The sequence below is a fragment of the Cricetulus griseus genome, chromosome 4, assembly GCF_003668045.3.
Source record: "Cricetulus griseus strain 17A/GY chromosome 4, alternate assembly CriGri-PICRH-1.0, whole genome shotgun sequence".
In the NCBI taxonomy this organism is placed as follows: domain Eukaryota; kingdom Metazoa; phylum Chordata; class Mammalia; order Rodentia; family Cricetidae; genus Cricetulus; species Cricetulus griseus.
Window position 1 is genome coordinate 20,930,405 of NC_048597.1, and position 22,845 is coordinate 20,953,249.

At 34.9% G+C, this 22,845-nt stretch overlaps 1 protein-coding gene across 6 annotated transcripts in view; it reads left to right on the forward strand.

The window, feature by feature from the left end:
• Positions 1 to 22,845, forward strand: part of Robo2 (roundabout guidance receptor 2) — a 482,486-nt gene that overhangs the window by 344,574 nt on the left and 115,067 nt on the right. For all 6 annotated transcript variants that reach the window (XM_027412411.2, XM_027412408.2, XM_027412409.2 and 3 more), the window contains 2 exons: positions 2,186 to 2,324; positions 20,468 to 20,595. In XM_027412411.2, coding sequence (XP_027268212.1) covers positions 2,186 to 2,324; positions 20,468 to 20,595 — 267 coding nt within the window. The remainder of the gene's footprint in view (positions 1 to 2,185; positions 2,325 to 20,467; positions 20,596 to 22,845) is intronic.

A 22,845-nucleotide genomic window follows, 5' to 3' on the forward strand; every position in this document is an offset into this window, starting at 1 on the left:
CTCTCTCTCTCTCTCTGTGTGTGTGTGTGTGTGTGTGTATGTGTGTGGTGTGTTTCTTCTTTTGGGGGGTAGTGAAGGAGATCATAAGGATGGGGGTTACAGACCAGGAAGACTGGAAGGTGAGTGTGATCTGGTTCCATTATGTGGAATTCCCATATAGTTAATAAAAATATTATGCTGGGAAAAAAAAAAACTGTGCCTACCATTACTAAGGTGAAAGAGCTGTGGAGAATAATTTCCAATATAACCTTGACGCTCCAAATGTTCTAATCACACACAGTCTTCCACACATATGTTTGTCTGTGCACATGCACATACCACAAACACACACCAAAATGAATAGAGGAAAAAATTTACATAAATCCTTGTACATTTTAATTGTGGTTTAGGAAGGATATTTTATTGCTAATTAAGTCTGTCGATGTATACTATTTGGAAGAAAATCATGTTCTAGTCTAGATTGTTTGTAAATTCTGCATTACAAACTTTCCATGGTTACAGACTGGAAAGATAGTTCAGTGGTCATGAAGACTGGCTGTTCTTCCAGAGGACCTGAGTTTGGTTCCCATCATCCACACAGTTTCCCACAACAATCTCTGTAGATCTCTAGTCACAGGAGTTTGACAGTTTGTACTGGCCTACATGGATACTACACACACATGATGCACAGGACATACACTCAGTCAAAACACTGATATACATGAAACATAACAAGATATAAATAAATAAATAAATAAATAAATAAATAAATAAACCTTCCAAGATAAAAGTCTATCTGGCTTTCTATAGCTTTGAATTTTGGAATTGCAGAATCAAAATACTAGGATATATATATATATATATATATAATATATAATATATATATAGTGTGTGTGTGTGTGTGTGTGTGTGTGCCAGTGTGAGCATATGCTTGCCAATATATACTGTCTGTTTCTCTGTGAAGAGGTAACATTCCCAGTCTTCTAAATGCCAGCAATCATTGACTTCCTTGAAAAGAAACTTTCCCTAGCAGTTATGCAAATTTTAATGAATATTGTTCTCAATGTAGTCAATACAAATGTTTATTTGCATCCTATATTATTTTAAGTGATTTAGTTTCAACACAGGTTCCTGTTAAATGTGTTTCTATCTATGTGACATTATATTCACAATTCTACATTAGAGGATTTAAAAGTTTTAAATGGATAACCACAGCCATTGGCCAGGTTCTCTTTGTCAACCCCTCCAACCCCACCAAATCTCTCATTTCTTTCATGACCTACTTCACTTACTACTTCAATAAGCAGAAAACTTGGATTTGATCTATGATTCACAGACCTGTATTCATAAATCTTAAGAGGTACATTTTCTACTGGCCAGCCATTACCTCAAAAGACAAATATTACACAGGGATGTAATTGTTTGGAGGGATAAACTATATTTTGTCTCATATATCCTTTGGTTGATGAGGCCCTTGTAATTAGGAATGTTTTTTCCTCTTATATAGAAAAGTGCTAGAATATAATTAAAAATGTAGACTTAAAAGACTGAAACACTAAAAGACAATACCAAAGAAAATTATGTAGAGTGATAAATAATTGACAAAGTACAGTGTCTGTATTTTAAAAATGTTAGATGGCTTTCAATACATGAATTAAAAATATTGATAAAGGAATTGGGTCTTTATAAAGTAGTATATCAAGTTTAAAATAGTGGAGAATATTTCTGAAAGTGTAGTGTTTTCCTGGAATGCTATCGATGATTACATCATGAATATTTATTACTTTTAAAATATGTTTCACCAGCTTTATCATTTAATTTCCCTCTGTGAACAATGATAATAGAATAATCATTTTAAACTCCCTGTTTATAATTTAGTGGAGTTTTTGTTTTGTTTGTTTTTTAATCATTTCACTTATTTGGGCTTTAGAATCCACTGGATTTCAACTTCATCTCTTTTCCCAGAAATTATACAGTCTCATTCACAAACCATGTTTATACTTATGTTCAAAAAGGTCTTTCCATTTAATGATATTAGATTGACAAGTCGTTATCTGATACAGGTAAGAGATAGAACTAAGTCTATGTATACTATGAATAAACTACATATCTTTTGATTTGTTTTCAATGATTTGTTTTCACAAATCATGCAAGCCTCATTTAGTTTTACCAATTTGTTTCTTTTTCCTTTTTTTTTCTCCCCAAGAACGACCCACGTTTCTCAGGAGGCCAATTAACCAGGTGGTGCTAGAAGAAGAGGCAGTAGAATTCCGTTGTCAGGTCCAGGGAGATCCACAGCCAACTGTGCGGTGGAAAAAGGATGATGCAGACTTGCCAAGAGGAAGGTAGGTCTATCACCTGGAAGGATGTTTGGATCACCAACATTCATGGATCCACTACCCCAAATCCTTTACATATTGGATAGCTTCAGACATGTGATTTTTTTGTTGTTGTTGTTGTTGTTGGGAATCATGCCTACTGTGTGCATATCACAGACTTAGGATGTCACTCATTCAATGGAAATCCACATCAATGCCTGATCTATATATCATACCCAAATACCACACATTCCTGAGATCTTTATCTTTCTCAGGGCTTCTTGTATGTTTGTTAATGGCTGCTTGAATTCATGGCCACTTGTGCACAATTGTCCCTCATTGTGTGCCCTGTTTTTATGAAGTTTAATCTGCAACGCCTTCCTTGAATGACCAGAGGATCAATCCAAAAGGCTGATGGTATAGCTGACTTTATGGACTTGCCTAAAACAGAGGGCAACAAGTTCATTAGATGACTCCCCAGGAGGGTTGTCCTCAGGGAGTTCATGGCACTTATTTGAAGATAGGTCTTTCATTACCTCACTCTTCTTCAACAATCCCAGTCTCTCTCCATTGCACTATTTCCAAAATATCTAAAATTGCTTATCATCTTTAATGCAAATAACCTGATTGTTTCTATTTTCTATTTTTTTTTCTGTTAAAGACTTTTTAAAGCAGGTTGCTACACCAAGCCTTCATCCTAGTGATAGAGAGATAGAAGCAAAATAAATAAACCAATACCTTTATATCCTTGTGCATCTTGAACCCACTTTCACTTATGTCTAATATCTAGGAAATATTTGTAACACCTGATGGAAAATGTTGAAATAATTAAATACAGGCTAAACATGTTTTAGATTTAATCCAATTTTATTATTGTCTTATTCTGCTCAAGAGATCAACCCAAGATATTTATTTGCTTGGAACCATAGACTTTGAGGTCCTGGATTGACAGTCTTTGGCAGACACTAAGCCTGCCTGCCTTGGTCTTGTTGAGTTTTTTAAAATTTCATTTTATTTTGTATGCTAACTTCTCATTTTAACTGATTCTTTTGCTTTCATAAATGTGTACTATAATTGTTACATGAATTAAGTTGAGATAAAAATACATGCTTGAAAGTCAAGAGATTATATTGAATTTTACTGTGCCTTTTTGAATGAAGAAAGAAAAATTTAAGACTAGTATTATTTTCCCAATTTATTACATGTTAAGTGATAAATATGACAACTTTAGTATCTCCTCTTTTTTCCAAGTATTGTAAAAAGTCACTTGCTTCAAAGTTCAGGTAACTTGTGAAAAATCAAGCAGAACTATATAAACTACATTTTCAATAGGTACAGTTAAAATATGAGGAAACTCATACTGCTTTTTTCAAAATATTTCCATATTTCTGTCCTTTAGTCTCTTCCTACTGGGATTATACTATTACAGTACTTGTTTGACTAGTTAAATATTTTTAATCCATTACACAATTGGACATGTTAGCTTTAAATCATTATGCTAGAGAGCTAAAACATGCAAATTGATGAATATTTTTATCCTGATGGAAGCCAGACACTTTTTCTTTACTTCTCAAACTCAAATGATATTTCAAAGGAACTTATTCAGTCTTGATATTATGCCTATTAGCATAAGTCTTACTTGAAAATGAAAGGCAAAGAGACCTCTCAACTTGGGGAAGGATAACAGTCATGCTTTTCAGCAAGACACAGACCAAGTAAACAACATTGATTCCATTACATTTTTAGGTCTCAAAGTAGGGAGATGTCTATTGTTCCTTTGTATGTAATTGGTGTGGTGGATGACATTTATTTGGCTTAATGTTTAATGAATTCTAAATAGAGTTTGTTTAGTGGTACAGGCTTGACACATTTATAGTAAAACTTTGGAGGGGCAGCTGCATAGCCTGTAATTACTATGTAAGGAATATGTGACTATTTTCCTTTGGAGACAAGGGAAGCTTTTCATGTTTAAAATGCTGTGATAGCTATTTGAACCTTCAAGACAGAAGGAAGTGATCTGCACCTTTTCAGTGGCAAAGATGAATTTAGGGAGCATTTCTACCTTAGCTTAATTCATTTTAGTGAGCATATTTTTAAAATAGTAACAATATGTCCATTAATTTTGTTTAGCTTTAACCTCATAAGTTTTCTCTATAAACAATTTTAATGATATTAACAACACATTTTTGTAGAGTTGAAATATTATTACTACATTTTTACAACTTGAATGTCTTATTGAGATAGGAAACATGGCAAGTCTAACAATAATCCAATGCCCAAAACAGAGAAATGCTACTTAATGTAATCATTTTCCATAGAGTCAAAGTTAAAAGGTATCCTACGTTGTGTCTGTTTAGCAGAAGGTAGTAATTTCTGGGAGAAACAACTAAAGATCCTAGATCACAACTGACTATCAGAAGGAAAAATTTCACTGTTTTTTTTATGCCTATAAAAATCATCAGTGTATGTTTTTCAAGAGGGTCCCAATAATGAGTTGAAAGAAAACGATACTGTAAGGCCAGAAAGATGGCTTGGTGGTTTGTCTTAGAGAGAGCTTCAGTTCAGTCACCCACATTGGATGACAGGCAACTGCAACTCTAGCTTCAAGGGATCTGAAAACTATTTCTAGCTTCCACAGACACCACACACACACACACACACACACACACACACACACACACACACCCTCACTCTGTCTCTCTCTCTCTCTCACACACACACAAATAAATAATAAAAACAGGATTTTTAAAGAAATGTCTCATGTAGCCCAGGCTGACTTTTTAAATTCCACTGGGTACCCAAGGCCAGCCTCAGGTTGTGACCTTCTTGCCTTCACCTTTACAGGGCTGGGATTACAAATCTGCCACAACACACCTGACTACTTTCTTTTATTTTAAAGACAAGATTTTTACACAGGAATACACAAAGAAAATGAGAAGGTAAAAAAAGGGAAGGTCCTTCAGAGTATGTCATAGTTTTAATTTCTCATAACACATTTTCAGCTGTGTAATTTATATAGACGCAACAATTTATTGATTGTTCTCTGTTCTCATCAAGTTTCCAAAGTAGTTCTTTAAAGCCGAGTGCCAGCGGTGGTTTCTGCCTTCTTTGAATTGAGGTTAATGAGACAAGGCAGTATGGGCAACCAACCATTTGCATACTGAATACTTCAAAGCCACAAAGCTGAGATACAACTCTCTCTTCTCAGGGCTGCATCCCTATATGTCACATGACCCTAGACTTTTGCGATTATTAGTATTCTTTGATGATCAAATGCTTTAATATATGTTTTCACAAGTATTTTATGTGGTAGAAGTTGCTAGATATTGAATTGGAGAGGGCAGTAAACCATTCTGTGTCATCTAACACTGTAAGATAAATATATTATCAAAAAGAGTACACCAAAAATTCATATGCTGCAAACTATGAGTATATTATAAGCCAACAAAGGAGCAAATATCACATGCTTATGTACGAAGAAATAAGAACAAAACGGACTAGCATTTACTCCAACATTCTATTCAATCTAACAGTGGGATGGAGAATTCTAAAAGCTCCTTAAAATTTTGATAAAAGGAAGAGAGACTATCCTAACTATGATCTCATCTCTAAACATTAAACTACAGTCTGAGTTTCAAGTTGTTATCAAAAAATAGTAATTGAGCATTCACCATGTTTCATCATTCATATGATTTTCACTGTGTTGCTAGTAGTTAGCTCCCCAATTTTTCTTCCATTTTTATTTATTTTGTTTCCTAAACTAACTCTAAAGTGACACTAACTTCCTCAGCCAGGATCCATAGTAGAAAGGAGTGTTCATAATCGCTTTTCTGTGGGAGGGAAAAAAGAGAAATAAAGTATGCCATTTACATTCTTATGTATGTCTGCCACTTCTAAGTGTAGTTGATGGCTTCCATATAGTGTAGGTAATTCATGAATATTTCATAAAACAGAAAAGGGCCTACAGAATAAGCATTTTAAGAAATATAGTGCACAATTCTATCAATTTTCTTCAGCCCACTGACAAGTTCCTTTTCTGAAGTCTATTTTTTCTGAAGTCTATTTTAAGAGAGACTTTGCAGCATTCTCAGTTCCATGGAATGTGAGACTCACAGAAAGATATGATCCCTTCAGGAGAGAGCCTGAATAGAGCCACTTATAACCACCTTTTTGTGCAATTTTGAACAAAGAGGCTCTTTAGAGTTAGCCCAGAAAAATGTCCCCTGTACTAATTGTCTGGAAGCTCTATTGTTTAGAGTGGGTGCTGCTTGGATGCAGTGGATGCTGACCAGGTGCTCAGCTACCTTGCTGTGGAGATCTGTTGTCCTCATGCTCCTCAAGGACATGTGGTGATTTGTGCTCCGGATAAATACCCATTTTGATGAGACTGCCTAGTGGAGATTGGTCAGTTAGATAGAACCATTTTAGAAAAAGATAAGGAATACTAGGAACACATGAAAAACAATGTCTACCAAACATTGTCCAAAAAAAATCTGTCCCCATGAGCCAGATGAACAAGGAAAAATGTAAATCAAAATTGTCTTTGGTGTTAAATAAGTATTTTACCCACTTCTTTCTGGAAAAAGAAACTTGCAAACTGTAAGGGGAAATTATCATGGAATATTATTTTGTGCCAGTGCCAACAGCCTAATAACAGGTAGTCTGTTGTCCAGGTTGTGGGTTTGGAGGCCTTGTTCTGACTGTGTTTGATTGAATGTGTCTTTGATTCTCTCTATCTTCTGACAAGGATGCTTGACAGATTTCTTTACCAATAAGAAGGATTATGACCTTGGAGAATCTATTTAACCCATGTGTTTCACATCCTGAAGATACAGAACAGGAGTGTGATGTAGTTATTGGTTTACCTTCTTCTTTGGCAGGTTCTAACTGAGAGATTATGAAATGATATTCTTTCAAAGCACTGTAAACACTGTGCAGTGGTTAAACACAGAAAGTGCTATTAGTACCATTTCCTGAGTTAAGACAAAGAGGAATAACGATGAAAAATAAAGAATATTCAATCTCTGTCAATTCCATGTTCTTTTAGATCTGGTTAGAAAGTATCTACAAATCACTAAGTATTACTTATTTAACAGATATCACCTTTGCTTTGAATTAATATAGACTCGTTGGTAAATATTATCAGCCACTTTGCCAGGCCTGGAAATCACTACCTTTTCTTTTCTTTTTTTCTTTTTTCTATGTCTGGGAGATTGTACCTCCTCTAATATTAGGCCCCACTCCCAATGCTATCAGATTTTCAGTTGGGATCACCATATTCCAGGTGTTCCACTGAACTGTTGTTTTTATGCTTGCAATGAGAATGGTAAAACTCCCTTAAGAAGACATAAGAGAACTTGCCAGGTGCCATAAGTGCTACTAAAAGATTCTCTCTTACAGCAGAGCTGTCATGTTAAGGGGTGGTGTCACAGCATAATATGACTCTTATTTGAGACATACAGAAATACGATTTTATGATAATTTAGTTTCCAACATCATACATTGGTATTATTGAAAGAAAGAAGTGTAGAATGTTCCCAACCTGAAATCAATATTCCAAACTATTTTTCATAGTTTTTGTGTTAATAATTGTTTTGTAACTCAACCCAATTAGGTAATTGGTTTAAAATTCATGCTTATGAATATATATATATATATATATATATATATATATATATATATATAATATGTATGGATATATAGGGGAACACTTGAGGTGATTTTTAGAGAAGTTTCTAAAGCTACACACAAATATTGGGAAAAATTAATCTTGGAATAGTGCACATAGCCTTCTTGGAAACTGAAGTCGGATACTGTGTTTACATACTGGATTAATTGGAAACCTCCATTTTTGCCATGATGGAAACTTTCCTGTGTTTTCATCAAATAGGTGCTAATAGTTACTGTCAACATAAAACTAATTGCCACCTAGGGTGGGAGAGTGTGGTGCCTGGTCCTGTGACCACACTGGCCCATCTGTTGAGAATCTCAGCCTAGGACCAATGCTGGCCCTGGCATCCATTCTTTGCTTTGGCCAGCTGTCAACTCTCAAGCTGGAACAAACTCAGGATATGAAGTGCATTGAAGTCAAGAGAAGCTCTGATGGGCATTAACTGGCAGCCCTTGTGCTGTGTGTGGGCTGAGCCAAGACCAGGTGCCAGTGCTCAGAGCAAGAGGATCAGTCTGAGTGCCACCTGGCATTGACAGGTGGCTTTCACCCATCATGGAAGCCACAGTGGTTGTGGTTCTTCTATCAAAGTCTGACACATCAGAGCCTTCAGTTTGGCTGACATGAGGAACGGGGTAACAAGACTAGGACTATAGCTAGGACGAGACAGAGACTGCAGTTCTTCAGGACATACACAGCATCACAGGTGAATTGATCTTTTATGTTAGAGACACTTGCCCCGGTTGGTTCCTATGTTATTTTCTTAACTGTATACAGCATTTTAGGAGAACATTGTTGAGTTAAGTATTTTCACACAAGTCTTCCAAATGCAATTTATGGTCAGAATCGCTTGAATGACTTGTAATATCCCTAAGGGTTTTCTTAATACACATCTCTTACTTATTTCTATTGTTGTTTTATGTAGTTTGAATTATAACATGAAGCTGTAATGTAAATTTTCAGGAGGTAATAATTGTAATAATTCATATTGACATTGTGATCAATTCACAGATCATAGAAGAATTGTTTATTTCCTTTCATTAATTTTTCATTTTATAGATTTCATATATGTAAACAACACATAGAACTCTATTCACCCCCATTATCCTCTCTTGTCCTTTGTGCAATCCTGCTAATCCTCTGCCTCCTCCCAACTAATTTACTTTCTGTTTTCATGTTTGTTTTGTTGGATGTGTGCAGCTCCTGTGCAAGTAGCAATATTAAGCATGAAGTATTTTGCTTGGTACTTGTTGCTTAGTCTTCTCTAGAAACATTCCAATAAAGGTTAAAACTGTTTTATTACATTTATCTTTCCCATAAGATCTAATGATGATAATAATAAATTTTGCTTGTGCTGTTATTACTTAAGCACAGATTTAGCATTCACTTGATTTGACTTCAATGTCCACATCACAACTCTATGAAATAAATATTATCATCTGTATAAATGTGGTAACATGTACAGGTCTTTCTAAATTGTTATTTGCACAATTTAGGATAAAATTATCCTTTCAAATTTTTTTGCTAATACAATTCTTATTCTTCCCAAAATTTTATCAAGAAATATACATAAAGAGAAACCATCAGGTATGGAAGAAATAGTTACTAGAAGAATCACAAAGTCTTAGATATGCAAGCAGAGAGCTAGAGACTTTTATTGCTCATTGGGAGTTTACAGTTCATCTCCACTGTTTAACATAATACCCAAGACACATTTGAATTTATTGAAAGTATTTCTGATATTTTCTTGTGTTTAAACAGAGAAGTCAAATGACAAAAGCACCTTAAGGAAAAAGTGTTTATTTGGGCTCAGAATTTCAGGATCTGGCCCATCAGGGTGGGAAGTCACAAATCAGGAATGTAAGACAGCTGATCGCATTACATTCACAGCCAGGAAATGAAGAGATAAATGCTGGCATTTAGATCACCTCTTACTTTTATTCAAGACATCAACCCATGGGTGGGGTGCCCAATTTAGAGTGGGTTTCTCACTTCAATTAAACTAATTCAGTAAGTTCTTTCCAGTCATGCCCTGGGAGTTTCCTTAGTGATTCTAAGTCCAGTCAACTTATGAAATGAAAAATTAATAAAAAGAAATAAACAATTAATAATCATAATTAACCACTATAACCATCTATAACTCTATAGTGATAATTTATGCTTTAAAATTTGAGGTGGAGTTGATGTTAGTTGCAAACAGTGGCTTTATTGAAGGAAAATGTAGCAATTTGATCATGGTATGTCATATATGGTAAGATAACTTCTTAGTTTCCGAGAAGTTGGAATAGGAAAAATACAAACTATAGGAGTATTAGTTAATATTTACAAGTGCTTTACATAGGAGTAGTTCATTTATCTTTCAAAATTTACGTCAAGCAGCAAACAAGTGTTGCCATCCATAATTTACAAATAAGAAATGGAGATGTAAGTTTAATTGGTTGTTAGGGATTTGGAATGCAGAATCATCATTTGCAATGCCCACTCTCTCAACCACTTTATCCAGTAATATTTTATGGAATATATATAGTTTAAAATAAGAAACCCTACTGATTAAAATTAAAGTTTTTGATGGCCTTCTGCTTTGCACTGGGAAATATATAGCTTAGAACTGATGTTTTTGAAGAACCTTGAAGAAGAAAGCCCTGAATTTTAGAGATAGTGAAGAAAATGCTCAGGGTTGGATGGCCAACATGTGGCCAAGTTGCAAAGTCCCTGTTGTTATTTCTGATAATAAAAGCTGAAGCTCATTTTCCATCTCATAAGTGGAATACTGTGCATTCCATGTCATATTTAACAATTGTTGGTGTTCTTTATTTTTGGCCTTCACTTATTACTAAATAAAAATAATGCTGAACTCATTACGGTATTTTTTAAAATCTGTCTGCCCAACTAATTCTTATGCATTCATTTGAAATCACAAGTATCCTAACCTGTTCAGTGGCTTCTCAAATGGGGGAAATTTGTTTCTCCAACTCCCCAGGAGCTATTGGATAATGCTTTAGGGTAAACTTCCATTGGATGCTCCTGACATTTCATGGGGAGAGGCCAAGGATGCTTCAAAAATGCCTCCTAGCAACAGGGCATACCCACGGCAAAGAATAAGTTAAAATTAAAGTAACAATAGTTCTAAAATTAAGAAAATCTAAGACAGCAGGAAATACAAAATAGGATTGGTCAAATGATATTTAAACATTTGTTTTGTTTTCTATTTGAGACAGAGTCTCCAAAACAGACTAGGTTGGCCTATAGTTTATTATGAGTGGTTTATTACTCCTAATTTGGCTCTACTCCTGAATCCTAGATTACAATATATACCACCATGCTGAGTTTGAATTTTATTTGATACTTAGGGCAGGTACAATAGACTACAACTCAAGTGAGCATATTCCAAATAGTCTTTTCTCATTTAGAAGTTTGAATCATTTGAGATGAACAAATAACAACACAGTAGGATTTATGTTAATAAACCTGGCACTGTTTAATATGTGCAGGCATTTTGGTTCACTAATGCTACAGAATGAGTACAATTTTGCATATATTAATTTTCTTAATTTAAATATTTCAATGTTTTGAGAATATTAGTCATGATTATTGTATTTATGCAATTACCATTCTTACTTTTCTCCCTTCACCTGTTCCCATGTACCTTCCAACATACTTTCAAATCCATGACTTCATTTTAATGGTTATTTACATATGTGTTTATAGGTATGTTTATATATACATACATACATGCATAAATATACAATACTCACTGAGTTCATTTATCATATGTATATTTATTCTTGTCCCTAGAGAAAACTAATTTCCCTCTCTCAGCAACTTAGTTCTTCTTCTAGGGTTGGGACCTCCTGAAAATTTCACCTTCCATATTGGCCCATCAGTCAATGCTGTCATGTACAGATCTTGTTTATGTGGTCATTTTGTTATTTCATGGATGCTGCTGCTTCCCTTTCACATCTAGAAAACACTCTAATAGCAGGTACATTGCTTCACTAATGCCATGAAATAAATAAATTTTGACTATTTTGTAGATAAGGCAAAGCTTTGCTTTACCCATTGAATCATTGCTAAGTTGATGAAACTAGTCACCCTAATTAGACACAGCTCTAAATTTGCATTTTCAATCAGATTTTCAAAGAACAAGATACTTGATAGAACTAGTTGTCAGAAGTGCCCCCTTTCTGGACATCTCAAATTTCCAAAGTATTCCACACTCATATTTTCTAGTATAAAAGAAAAAGCTGAGAGAATCTTTCTGTTTTTCCAGAGCATTCCTCAGACTAAACATCCCACAGCAACAATGCCACGCCCTCCTTAGCTCAGAGGTGCTCACTGGTAAGCATGTCAGGAGTTGCTTCTGTGCCACTCACATCTCAGAGAGTGCAAGCATAGGACCCCATATCAAAACAGATTGGTGAGCACAATTGGTTTGCATGGAATTTAGAAGAGGATCCCTAAGATCCTCTTCTAAAAGGTTTGAGAGTCGAGGTTACTTTCTTGCCAAATATCTGACTGTGAGGTAAATCCAATGTTCCAAATAGGATGCTTCTCATTCTAGTCTTATTGTAAAATCAAATTATCTTAGAATTTAAGCCAATTGGGTAACTATTTCTAAATGAAAGAATATTTGAACCTGCTTCTACAACTTCGTTTCAACATGCTTTCCTAATTTTGAAATGTTTGTCATTTTTACAGTAAAATTTCAATAGCCCTGTAAAATAGGCACTATTGGTTACTAAATTATCTTAAAGAGGAGGAATATCCACAGGTAACATAAGCTTTAATTCAATCAAATTATGTTTTGTTCTACTTTAATATTTTATTTGTGATATAGTACATTATTTCATTTAAAATATTTGCTTAGTATTTTGTGTCCAGACACGGGTTGTCTGGAATGTCTAGGTTGGAGCAGACTTCACTTTTCTTGTCCACCTCTAGGCTAGAGAGCCAGCCATTAAGAAAGAGATAGATTCCCTTTATGGTATTGGGAAGATATATTTGGGGAGGTGGGAGAGAAACAAGTTTTATAGACAGGGTTGGAGGTTGTTCAGAAATCAGAGGAGTTTTTGCAGGAGGTCAAAAATAAGAGTGAGATGACAAGAGAAGATGGGCAGGAGTGATTGCTGAGAGCTGCAGGCTGTGAACATAGTAGTTAACCACAAACTTACACTGAAAATTGATGCCTGGAAGACTTAAATGTCTCCCATTATATCAGGAGCCAGGGGGGCAGGGATCCATAAAGCCATAGATGGCAGATTATGATGTCCAGTAGGAGGACTTGGGGTTAGTTCAGTGGTGGATACTTCCCTACCATTCTTGAAGCTCGGAGTTCAATTCTCACCAGAGAAAACAAGTATTTAGGGAGTTCTTGTTTGAGTGACTGCATGGTTTGGCCTTTTGGAAAAGGCCCAGCTGGGAAATAGCTTATTTGCAGAATTGCAGAAAGAGATAGAATGTATCTCTTCAGTGGTCAAAACCCAGGACCTTGACAGTTGTACAATGCTGCTCTACTTGACCTTGTTACACTATGAGCCAAAATCTGTACTTTGTCAGGCAGTCAACTGCAGTTTCTCAATGTGGATGTTTTAAACATTGTGTCTTGTTTATTTTCACACAGCTTTGTAGTTAGAAAATGTCTTGCTTCTCCTGGATGTACAAAAAGGGGGAGCAGTTTTAGAAGCCTCCCTTATCTGTGTATCTGAAAACCCTAGTAACAAGGAATTTTTTATGCACTGTGATTATGTATGCAGATACACCCTTGGTAAATTTAAATTTAGAAATAGGGATAGGGACCAATGACAGATAAAAAAAACAACTAAAAATAAAAAGAACTACCATAGATAGCATGCTAGTAAAAGTAGTTTGTCTTTCTTTTCTTCCTCTCATCTATCATCTATTTATCTGTATCTACCTATCTATCTATCTTTCTATCTACCAACTATCTATCTCCCTCATTCTTTCTACTTCTTTCTGATTGATGGACAAGGATGATCATAAATGAAAGTGTGTAAAGGGAAGCCATGAATAAGAGGGTACTTTTTAAAATAGGGATCCTCCATGGTTAAATTGAGTGATAGGAGGAAATCACCCAACACTAGAATTTGGAAGTGACAAGTGTAGCTTTTAGAAAAATTTCCTAGCTTTAAATGTTAGCTAAAATATAATTAGGTTAATTGGATAAATAAGATTTTAAGTTTTGTGTTTCACAGGCATTTCTTTGTATGCATTGTTAGTATTCAGCATCTCTACTGCCCTGTCCTTGGGGGTTCTGACAGGACACGCCCTCAGCTGCAGCCACTAAGAGCACCACCTGTGCACATTCACTATGTTCTCTTTTAAAAGAGCTCTGCCCACCTCCCATCTTTCTCTTTCTCTCATTCTCTCTGCTTCTCTGACTATCTCTGTCTCTCCTTCTCTCTCTTCCCTCACCCCTGCCTCTCTTCTCTATTCCCATTGCTGTCCCCAGAGGCCAGTCTCCCCCTGTCTCCTCCTGAACACCCGTTCCCATTCACTTTCCCCCAATAACAATCTTTTCCACCCAAACTCTGTGCCATGGTGTCTATTCCCACGTGCTGCTTTTTAAAATTACAGCATGCATGTGGTAACACAGTGCTGTATTCTACCAATTGCAAAGTCTTTTAAGAACTAAAAAAATCTCGTAATATTCAAAATGTGCAGTTTTGTGTTGAACCACATTAATAGCTATTTTGAGGAACACATGGCATGTGGGCTGCATATTAGATATCCCTGCTGGAGATTTCATAATAAAACAAAGTTCAATCATGAGTGACCTTGTATTTTACAGTTTCTTGATGTGTTTGAGTAAACCTAGAGTTTAAGTTACCTTTTGCAATTAATTCTATGATAATCAACGTTTTTAGTATGGGTAGTCATTCTTTATATTTTCTTATATTACTCATCCAGAATTGTGACATAATTACTAAATGAATAGCATACATAATAATTGCAGATCAAATGACCATGATATCATTTGCCTTGTAGAAAGTGGCTTGATCTTTGGTCACCAAATAGAAGCCCAGTATTAGTCATGTGATATAAGACATTGCCTTTATGTTCTCCTTGAATATTACAGATTAAGAATTGCACATGAAGTGGCTGGAGAGATGCTCAGTGGTTAAGAGCATTGGCTGCTTTTCCAGAGGACCTGAGTTCAATTCCCAGAATCCATATGGCAGCTCACAACTACTTTTAACCAGGAGATCTGAGCCTCATGCCAATGCACATTAAAAAATGAAAAGAATTGTACATGATTTAGATTTCCAGAAGTACTTACACAATTTTAATATGTTCAAGTCTTATTCATGAAAGAATTTGTCTAAGAAACTATGAGCAGCTATATTTAGGAAAATTACACAATCCCTCCTTCTTTCAAAATTAATAAGGGGTAACTTTTTCAAGGAAAGAGTAGTGAAGATAAACCCTTTGGCTAAAATATATAGGCAATTTATAAATAATCTCATTGAGAGTTTGTTTTCTTAGAAGAAAAAGGGACAGTACTTGTGGGTGATCAAACTCTAGTCCTTGGATGTACTAGAGAGTTATCTTCCCTGTCTACATCTCCAGTCCTGTCACTTACTTTTAAATGGTTGGTTTCTTTATCTATGGTACATACACTGTTCAAAGACATGTTTTTGATTGAGTCCTACAAACCAATTAATAAGTTCATAAGATTAAAAGGGATTTATATAATAAAATATCCTTGTGTTGAAAGCAAGGCAATATACCACTATGCCATTTGATAGTTTTTAATACATAAAGGTACTTAGTGAAATTTCACTGAATGTGAGAGACCTATTATTAAGGTCTTTTCCTTCCACAAACACCCCAAAATACATAGACTATTTTTAGCTCTTTGGATTCACTGGATATATATATATATATATATATATATATATATATATATATATATATATGAGAATACTTTCAATTTTCTTAATTTAAAAAGAAAGAAAATAAAAGGTCTGGAGAGAGGCACATACTGTTCTTGCAAAGAACCAGAGTTTGGTTTCCAACATCCACCTTGGGTGGCTTATAACAGCCTCTAACTCCAACTCCATGAGGATCAGATGGTCTCCTTGGACATGATAATCACATATACACACCAAATTATGCAAACAGAAACTTACACATAATCGAAAAAAGAAGATTTTAAAAAATAATATTTACTTTCATTGACATTGGGTAATTCCTGATTCATAGTAATTCATAGTTCATAGTGATTCATAGTTCGTAATAATGCATAGTTCATAGAAATGTATAGTTTTATGACTGGCTATTTTAACTTTTAGAAAATCAGATGCATACTAAAATTTTGAGTGTTAATACAAACACTTGCCCCAGAAGTTCAGCCAGAAATCTTAGATTAAATTGTGAATGATTTTTTAAAAATGAAGAGAAGTTGAAGGAATAAGTTTTCTTCCATTAAAACCGATGTTTTGATGAGAATTGTCATTCAGGAAGTTTGGTGGAAGGGATCCTTTCACAAACTAAACAAAGTGAGAAGAGACACAGACTTTCAACATGGGAAAAGTCCAGATTATCCTCAAAATTTAGTTTATATTCCTTTTAATCTATACCCACCATCAAAGCCATGGAGCCCATATTTTAATATTCAGAAGAGTAAGAAAACTGGTAACTTCCTATCACACAGGTCCAATGTACATCACACAATAAGAATTGAGAAAACTGGTAATGCTACAAAATTCCCAAGTATTGCCTGATATTTTCATTTATAGAAATTTTCTTCCTACTCTGTATGATACCAGGTTTGTTATGTATGATAGCAGGTCTACATAAAGAAATATAATGAATTACCTTCTGCAGAGTGGGAAATGATTTTTAGGATGTAGCATTTTGTTTCCTAAAGTAATCAGTAATATTCTCTTTTGAGATATTTTTAGTATTAATCATCAAATATCAAAACACATGGACAGTATCTTCTATACAAACTGTTTTAAACATTAAAGTAAATTCACTTTGTTTTGTTTATTGTTTAGCTGAACAGATGGTTATGGTTTTGACACAATTAAATTTCCTTTCCATTTTTTTTATTCCCCCTCCCCTTTGGGGTAAAAATAACGCAGTACGAGAGAGCTTCTGTGCCTACATTGTCACAGCTGGTCACCAATCAATCTGAATTCACGGTACAGTGAGGATAGCACATGTTGTCCAGGGGCCAAATCTGATTGGGTTGTATTTTTCAGAAGTGGTTCATTTCAAATGAAATAAGGTACATCTACAGTAGCACCTGACAGGCCAGGATAGCACAACTGTCATTAATCAAACCTGGCAACAATGGCTTCCTTCATAGGCGTCAAAGCCAGGCAGACTTCACAATGAAAATCATCTCGTTTGTAGTAAAACTGCCTCATCAGATATAGTTTTCATCCTTTTTTTCTGTTTTTAATTGACATACGCAGTGCTACTATATGTCACAGGTATATAAAATTTCACTATGCCCATCAGTGATTTTTATCAAAGAATACTCTACTTATTTATAATATATTCTAGACTAAGTAACAACAGTTACAAACAAACTGAAGTATCTCTGATAAGAGAAGTGTAATAACTTATTATATGTAGATTGATAAATAATCGTGAAGTTCCTATAGTTATGGTTGTTAAAAAAAGTATGGATAGTATGGATACTGTTAGCTTTGAGGGATTCTGAAAACTCTCACAGAGTAATCAACACGATGCATTACCTGATACACATGTGTAAGAAACAGCAAAGCTATCAAACAGAAAGGTGGGCTCTCTCTAGTATAAGAAAGAACCATAATGGTCTTGGCTCACAGTTTCTTTTTCATACTCAGACAACAACATAATCAGCCCTTTATTTAAAATTGCAACAGGAAATAGGCATTTTTCTATAGGTTGTTTAATCGACTTGCTGTCACACGTGGAAATGCATTTAGACCACAAAGAACTTAAATGGAAGTATAATGGTTAGGTTTTATTGTCACCTGACACAATCCAGAATAGTGTTGGAAAAGACTCTCAATGAAGGATTGTCTTCATCTGGTTGGCCTGTGGGCCTGTTAGTGGGGATTGTGTGATTTTACAATACATAAAGTGGGAAGAACCGCCCAATCCTCACACTTGGTGTGAATGCAAAGGACTGACAAACTGACCACTGGCACGCATACATAGACTGCTCTTGCTCTCTTCTGACTATGGGTGTAATGTGATCAGTTCTCTCTCCTGTTGCTTCTGTAACTGCCTTCTTGTGATTGAGGGACTGTAACCTGGACTTTTAGGTAAAAATAAACCATATTGTTGCCTACATAAAGTAAATGCTTAACAGAAAGCATAACAATATTTTTCTTGCATATGAAATTATCTCAGATGTATGTTTCTGCTCAATGATATAGCAAAAGGATACTTCTGAGATTATAGTTATCTGCATTTATATATTATTTTAATATTGTTATATAATACATTTAATCAGCAAATCTTCCTCTATATTGCTATTCTTTCGTACTTTCTTAGCTTAGAATGGATCTTAAACTGTAAATATAAGCCATCATTTAGATAAACATAGGAAACTACCAGCCTTGAAACCATTCAGATTTATATACCATTCATATTAGCAGGAAACAAGGCATTAACTGTACATCTCTGGAGTTCTTTGTATGTATAATAAATAGCTATCGTGAATTATGATTTCCTTGGTTATGCTGTTTTTGTGTGTTTTACAGCTATAGTTGACACTCATTCTGTTGAAACAGACATAGTTATTAGGACAATTTTGTTAATGGGCTAATTCATACCCAAAGAATTTGAATACTTTGTCCACCATTAGAAATACAGAGTGACACTGTTGTTAAAAGTTGACCAATGGGTTCCTTAGGCTGTGCTTTAAGTGACTTGTATAAATTTTAGAAGTTCTATGACTAAAAGTATGGTGAAGACATTTGTTGAAACACAGAAGAAGTCCCCCATCTTGGAAAAAAAACACCAATGAAAACTCTAAAAGTATTTTTAAGTACAGAATCATTAACATATGTCTGAATTTCAAAAGGGGAGTAACTGTATTACTTTTTGGTGCAGTTATGGAAGGTTTCAAAGAATGGATAGTGAATAAGGCTTTCTTAAGACTTAAGAAAATAGAAAGTAAATAGAAAAAAACTCAAGGTAAATACGTTATCACAGAAGTAAGTACCATGATTAAAAGAGAGAGGAGCTTGCAAGGTCCAAGCCACTAGCATAACTGGTAGACAGAAATTGCTTTTTATCATGCTACTGTATAGAAAGTAAAACTGTCACTAGTAGAGACAAGAATTTTATTGTTATTTGTTGTTGATTTTAAAACTAATATTAGACATAGAGAAAACTAATTAGAGTGTTCTTTGAAACCAGCAGGTTATGGGGGTCATTTAAGAAGCTCAAGTAGAATCATCAGAAGTCCAGTAACCACCAAAGACTTAGTGAGTTTGAGAGCCTGGGACACATGAAATCCTGTCAAAAAGGAATCAAGCAAACACAGGCCTAAAGCGAGAGAGAGAGATCAAGGATAGAAATATGTATCAATTAGTAAAAAAAATAAAAAAAGAATGTCCCAACAAGTATCCAACATGCAGAATCAACTAAAACAATTTTTAGAAACATGTGTAAGATGTGCAAAATCGTAGTGTAAGCTACCAGAAAAATAATATTTGAAAATCATTAATGAAAATTGAGAGGAAATGTCTCAAGAGTGGAAATCTGATAGTATTGCATTATTTTCTTGTTTGTCTAATTTTAAACTTGGAATTTTACAGGAATATACCCCAATTGCAATCCACTCCCTTCTGGAAAATCATGTTAATGTTGTGTGTTGTATACTTATTTTGAAAGAATTTATCATTCTCTAAATTTCAGAAGTGAATCATTATGAATGATCTTGATCTACACATTTCCAAAAATTGCTTCCAAGTCCATTTCAGGTGTTCATATAAGGGTTTTGTTTGGAAAAAACAAAACAAAACAAAAAAACAAACAAAAAACACTTCTCTTATTTCTTCTTTTAGTCAATGTTCATTTTGTCAACTTCTTAAACTAGAAGACAAATATATCCTCTTTTAATAATCCTCTTTTAAGTTCTTGTATTCATAATGCCTAAAATTAATCATATTAAATTCAGTGTGATTAACTTACAAAATATGAAAACACAAGCGATCCAAAGCAAATATGTATAGTATTTTCCTTATTAGTGGACACTCACCAAGGACAGGACAAATTGGAAAGCCTGCCTTTGATAGTTTCAAAGTATAAAAATTTGCACAATATCAAATTAATGGGTAAATGACAAGTAACTAGTCATCAGTCATGAAATGAATGATCTTTTTGGGTAATTTTCGTCTAAATGAGTGTAATTTTGTGGCTAGATGTTTGTGTGTATAAAATGCAATATAAAAAGATATGTTAGGATTACTATCTATATGCAATAGCTTTATAAAGAATGCTATTTAATAATTCTGGTTCTTATTCTACACAGGTACGATATCAAAGATGACTATACCCTGAGAATTAAAAAGGCCATGAGTACAGATGAAGGTACCTATATGTGTATCGCTGAGAATCGGGTGGGGAAAGTGGAAGCCTCTGCTACCCTCACTGTCCGAGGTAAGAGACTTAAAGCATCAAAGAAAATTGAACCAGGAGCCTATTATTTTGTTTAATTGGTAAGTTTATGCCTGCTCAAAATGATAGGAGCTGCTGGGTATGGTAGTCCATGCCTATTATCCTAATGCATAAGAAGCAGCCACAGAGGGATCACACAAGGGAAGCCAGCTTGGTCTGTATAACAAGACTGTTTCAGAGTAAAGGAATATATTTCACTGTTTTACTATTATAATAAACACTCAGGCGTTTTTGCTTTTCAATTCACTAACTGAAATGAAATGATTACTTAAATTGATTCATTCCTTCCTTCCTTCTTTCTTCCTTTCATTCTTTCTTTCTTTCTTTTTGTTTTTTTCAGAATTCACAAATGAATTTTATTTCCAAATGTGCTGACCAGCTCTGAGCTAGTGTTCAGTTTAATCTCAGTTAGTATAATGATAAACTAATTCAGACAGTAGCCAGTTCAGTCTGCTAAATGGTCCACCACTTCTGAAAAGCAATGAACATTGTGTCACCTTGCTCACGGATGATAGACATATAACCAGATAGAAATACTAACGACTGCTTCAGAACTGGGACAGCATTGATTCTCCTTCTTACTAGAGGATGACTGTCAAAATTGCTGTTGGGGGACTCTTTTATTCTCTTCCCATTCCAGCCTGAATTTGGTAATAAAAAGGATCCATTCTCTAAGCACAAATGACATTTGCAAGTGCCCATTCTCAAGTTATGTCTTCTCAACTTGTCCTCACTTCAGGCTCATGGTTGCTGGGGAGGTTTTAAACACGTCTCAGTTTGATGATCCGATATTCAAACACCTGCAGGTGCTATTGACACCAATGGCTCCTCAGGAGACTATATTAGCCTCATCTTCCTACATAGCAGGATTAAGGATCCCTGTGCCTTTCACATGAGAGTAACTTTCATTTTGCTAAGACCAACAATTATTGCTATTTCTTTTTCAGTATTCGCATTTGGTTGTAGCTCCTGGAGATCATCAACTTAAATATCATGCTACCTATGATCTCTGTCTCCGAATTTTTTTTTCACAAGATTTTAAAAGATATCACATTTTTCTCTAGGGCTGTGTTGTGAGAATCCAATAGCTGGCAACATATAGGCCTTTGCCTGGTGCTGACTATTCATTTAACTGACTGAGCACATAGAACAAGGTGCAGGGAACTGTCTAGGGTCATAGTACTGATTTGTGGGGACGTCAGAGCAAGCACTCACTTTCTCCCATCATGGGGCAATGCTCAAGTTTTGTCATGTAGGTAACATTATTTTGTAGAATTATATGCATTACGGTCTAATGATCAATGAGTTCAAACTGGGGAGGCTGCATCTAGTACAAACCAGTCTCCAGGATTCTTCCCAGTTCTGACTCTTTTTTAGTAGCACACTGAGTATGCCTCGTATTTGTTCTTCCTTATTGCAAGGAAATCCCTCTAAAAATAGTCCTGGGCATGGGCTACCCATGGGCTACTATGAAGCAGTAGGGGTGGTTTAGCTGTTTTGGGGACTCCTCATTCTGAATCTCCTGAAGGTCAATGCTCTTTCAATTTCTAGTTAGCATACACTGACAAACAAAGCCACAATAAACTAAAGATCTTTATCTTTGGGAGCCTTTGATATCTAGCAAATCTTTATCACACCTTCACTCAAACCTTCTGTAATCTCACTTCAAGTGATACATCTAGTCAAAATGTATTTCTGAAATAGCATGAACATTCTACTAATGCATATACATGATCTCTGAAAGTTTATGGAAGTTTTTAAATATTTTCATATATTAATTTCTATCCTTTCACATACACATTTAAGATACATCAGACTAATATCAATATCTAGTTCATAAGATTGTTGGGAGTAATCATGGCATAATGGAAAGTTCAACAGCACAAAACATGAATTTAAAATTGTATCTTTTCAGTAATGTTAATATTGCCATACCAAGAGGGACATAGAGATCCATGCCTATAATTCTAGCATGTGAAATACTGAGGCAGGGGAACTATAATGAATTGGACGCCAGCTTGAGTGACACAGTGAGTTTTAGGCCAGTGTGTACTACACAGTGAGACTGTGTTTTACTGTTTTAAAACGAACAAAACCAATCAAAGCAGCAAACAAACATTGCCAAGTCTCATTGATTCTAATAGATAATAGTTACAAGTGATGAGGACCAAGTGAAGGAACATTGTAAAATATGATGTTATTAAATATATATTTATTTATTATTTCATGTAT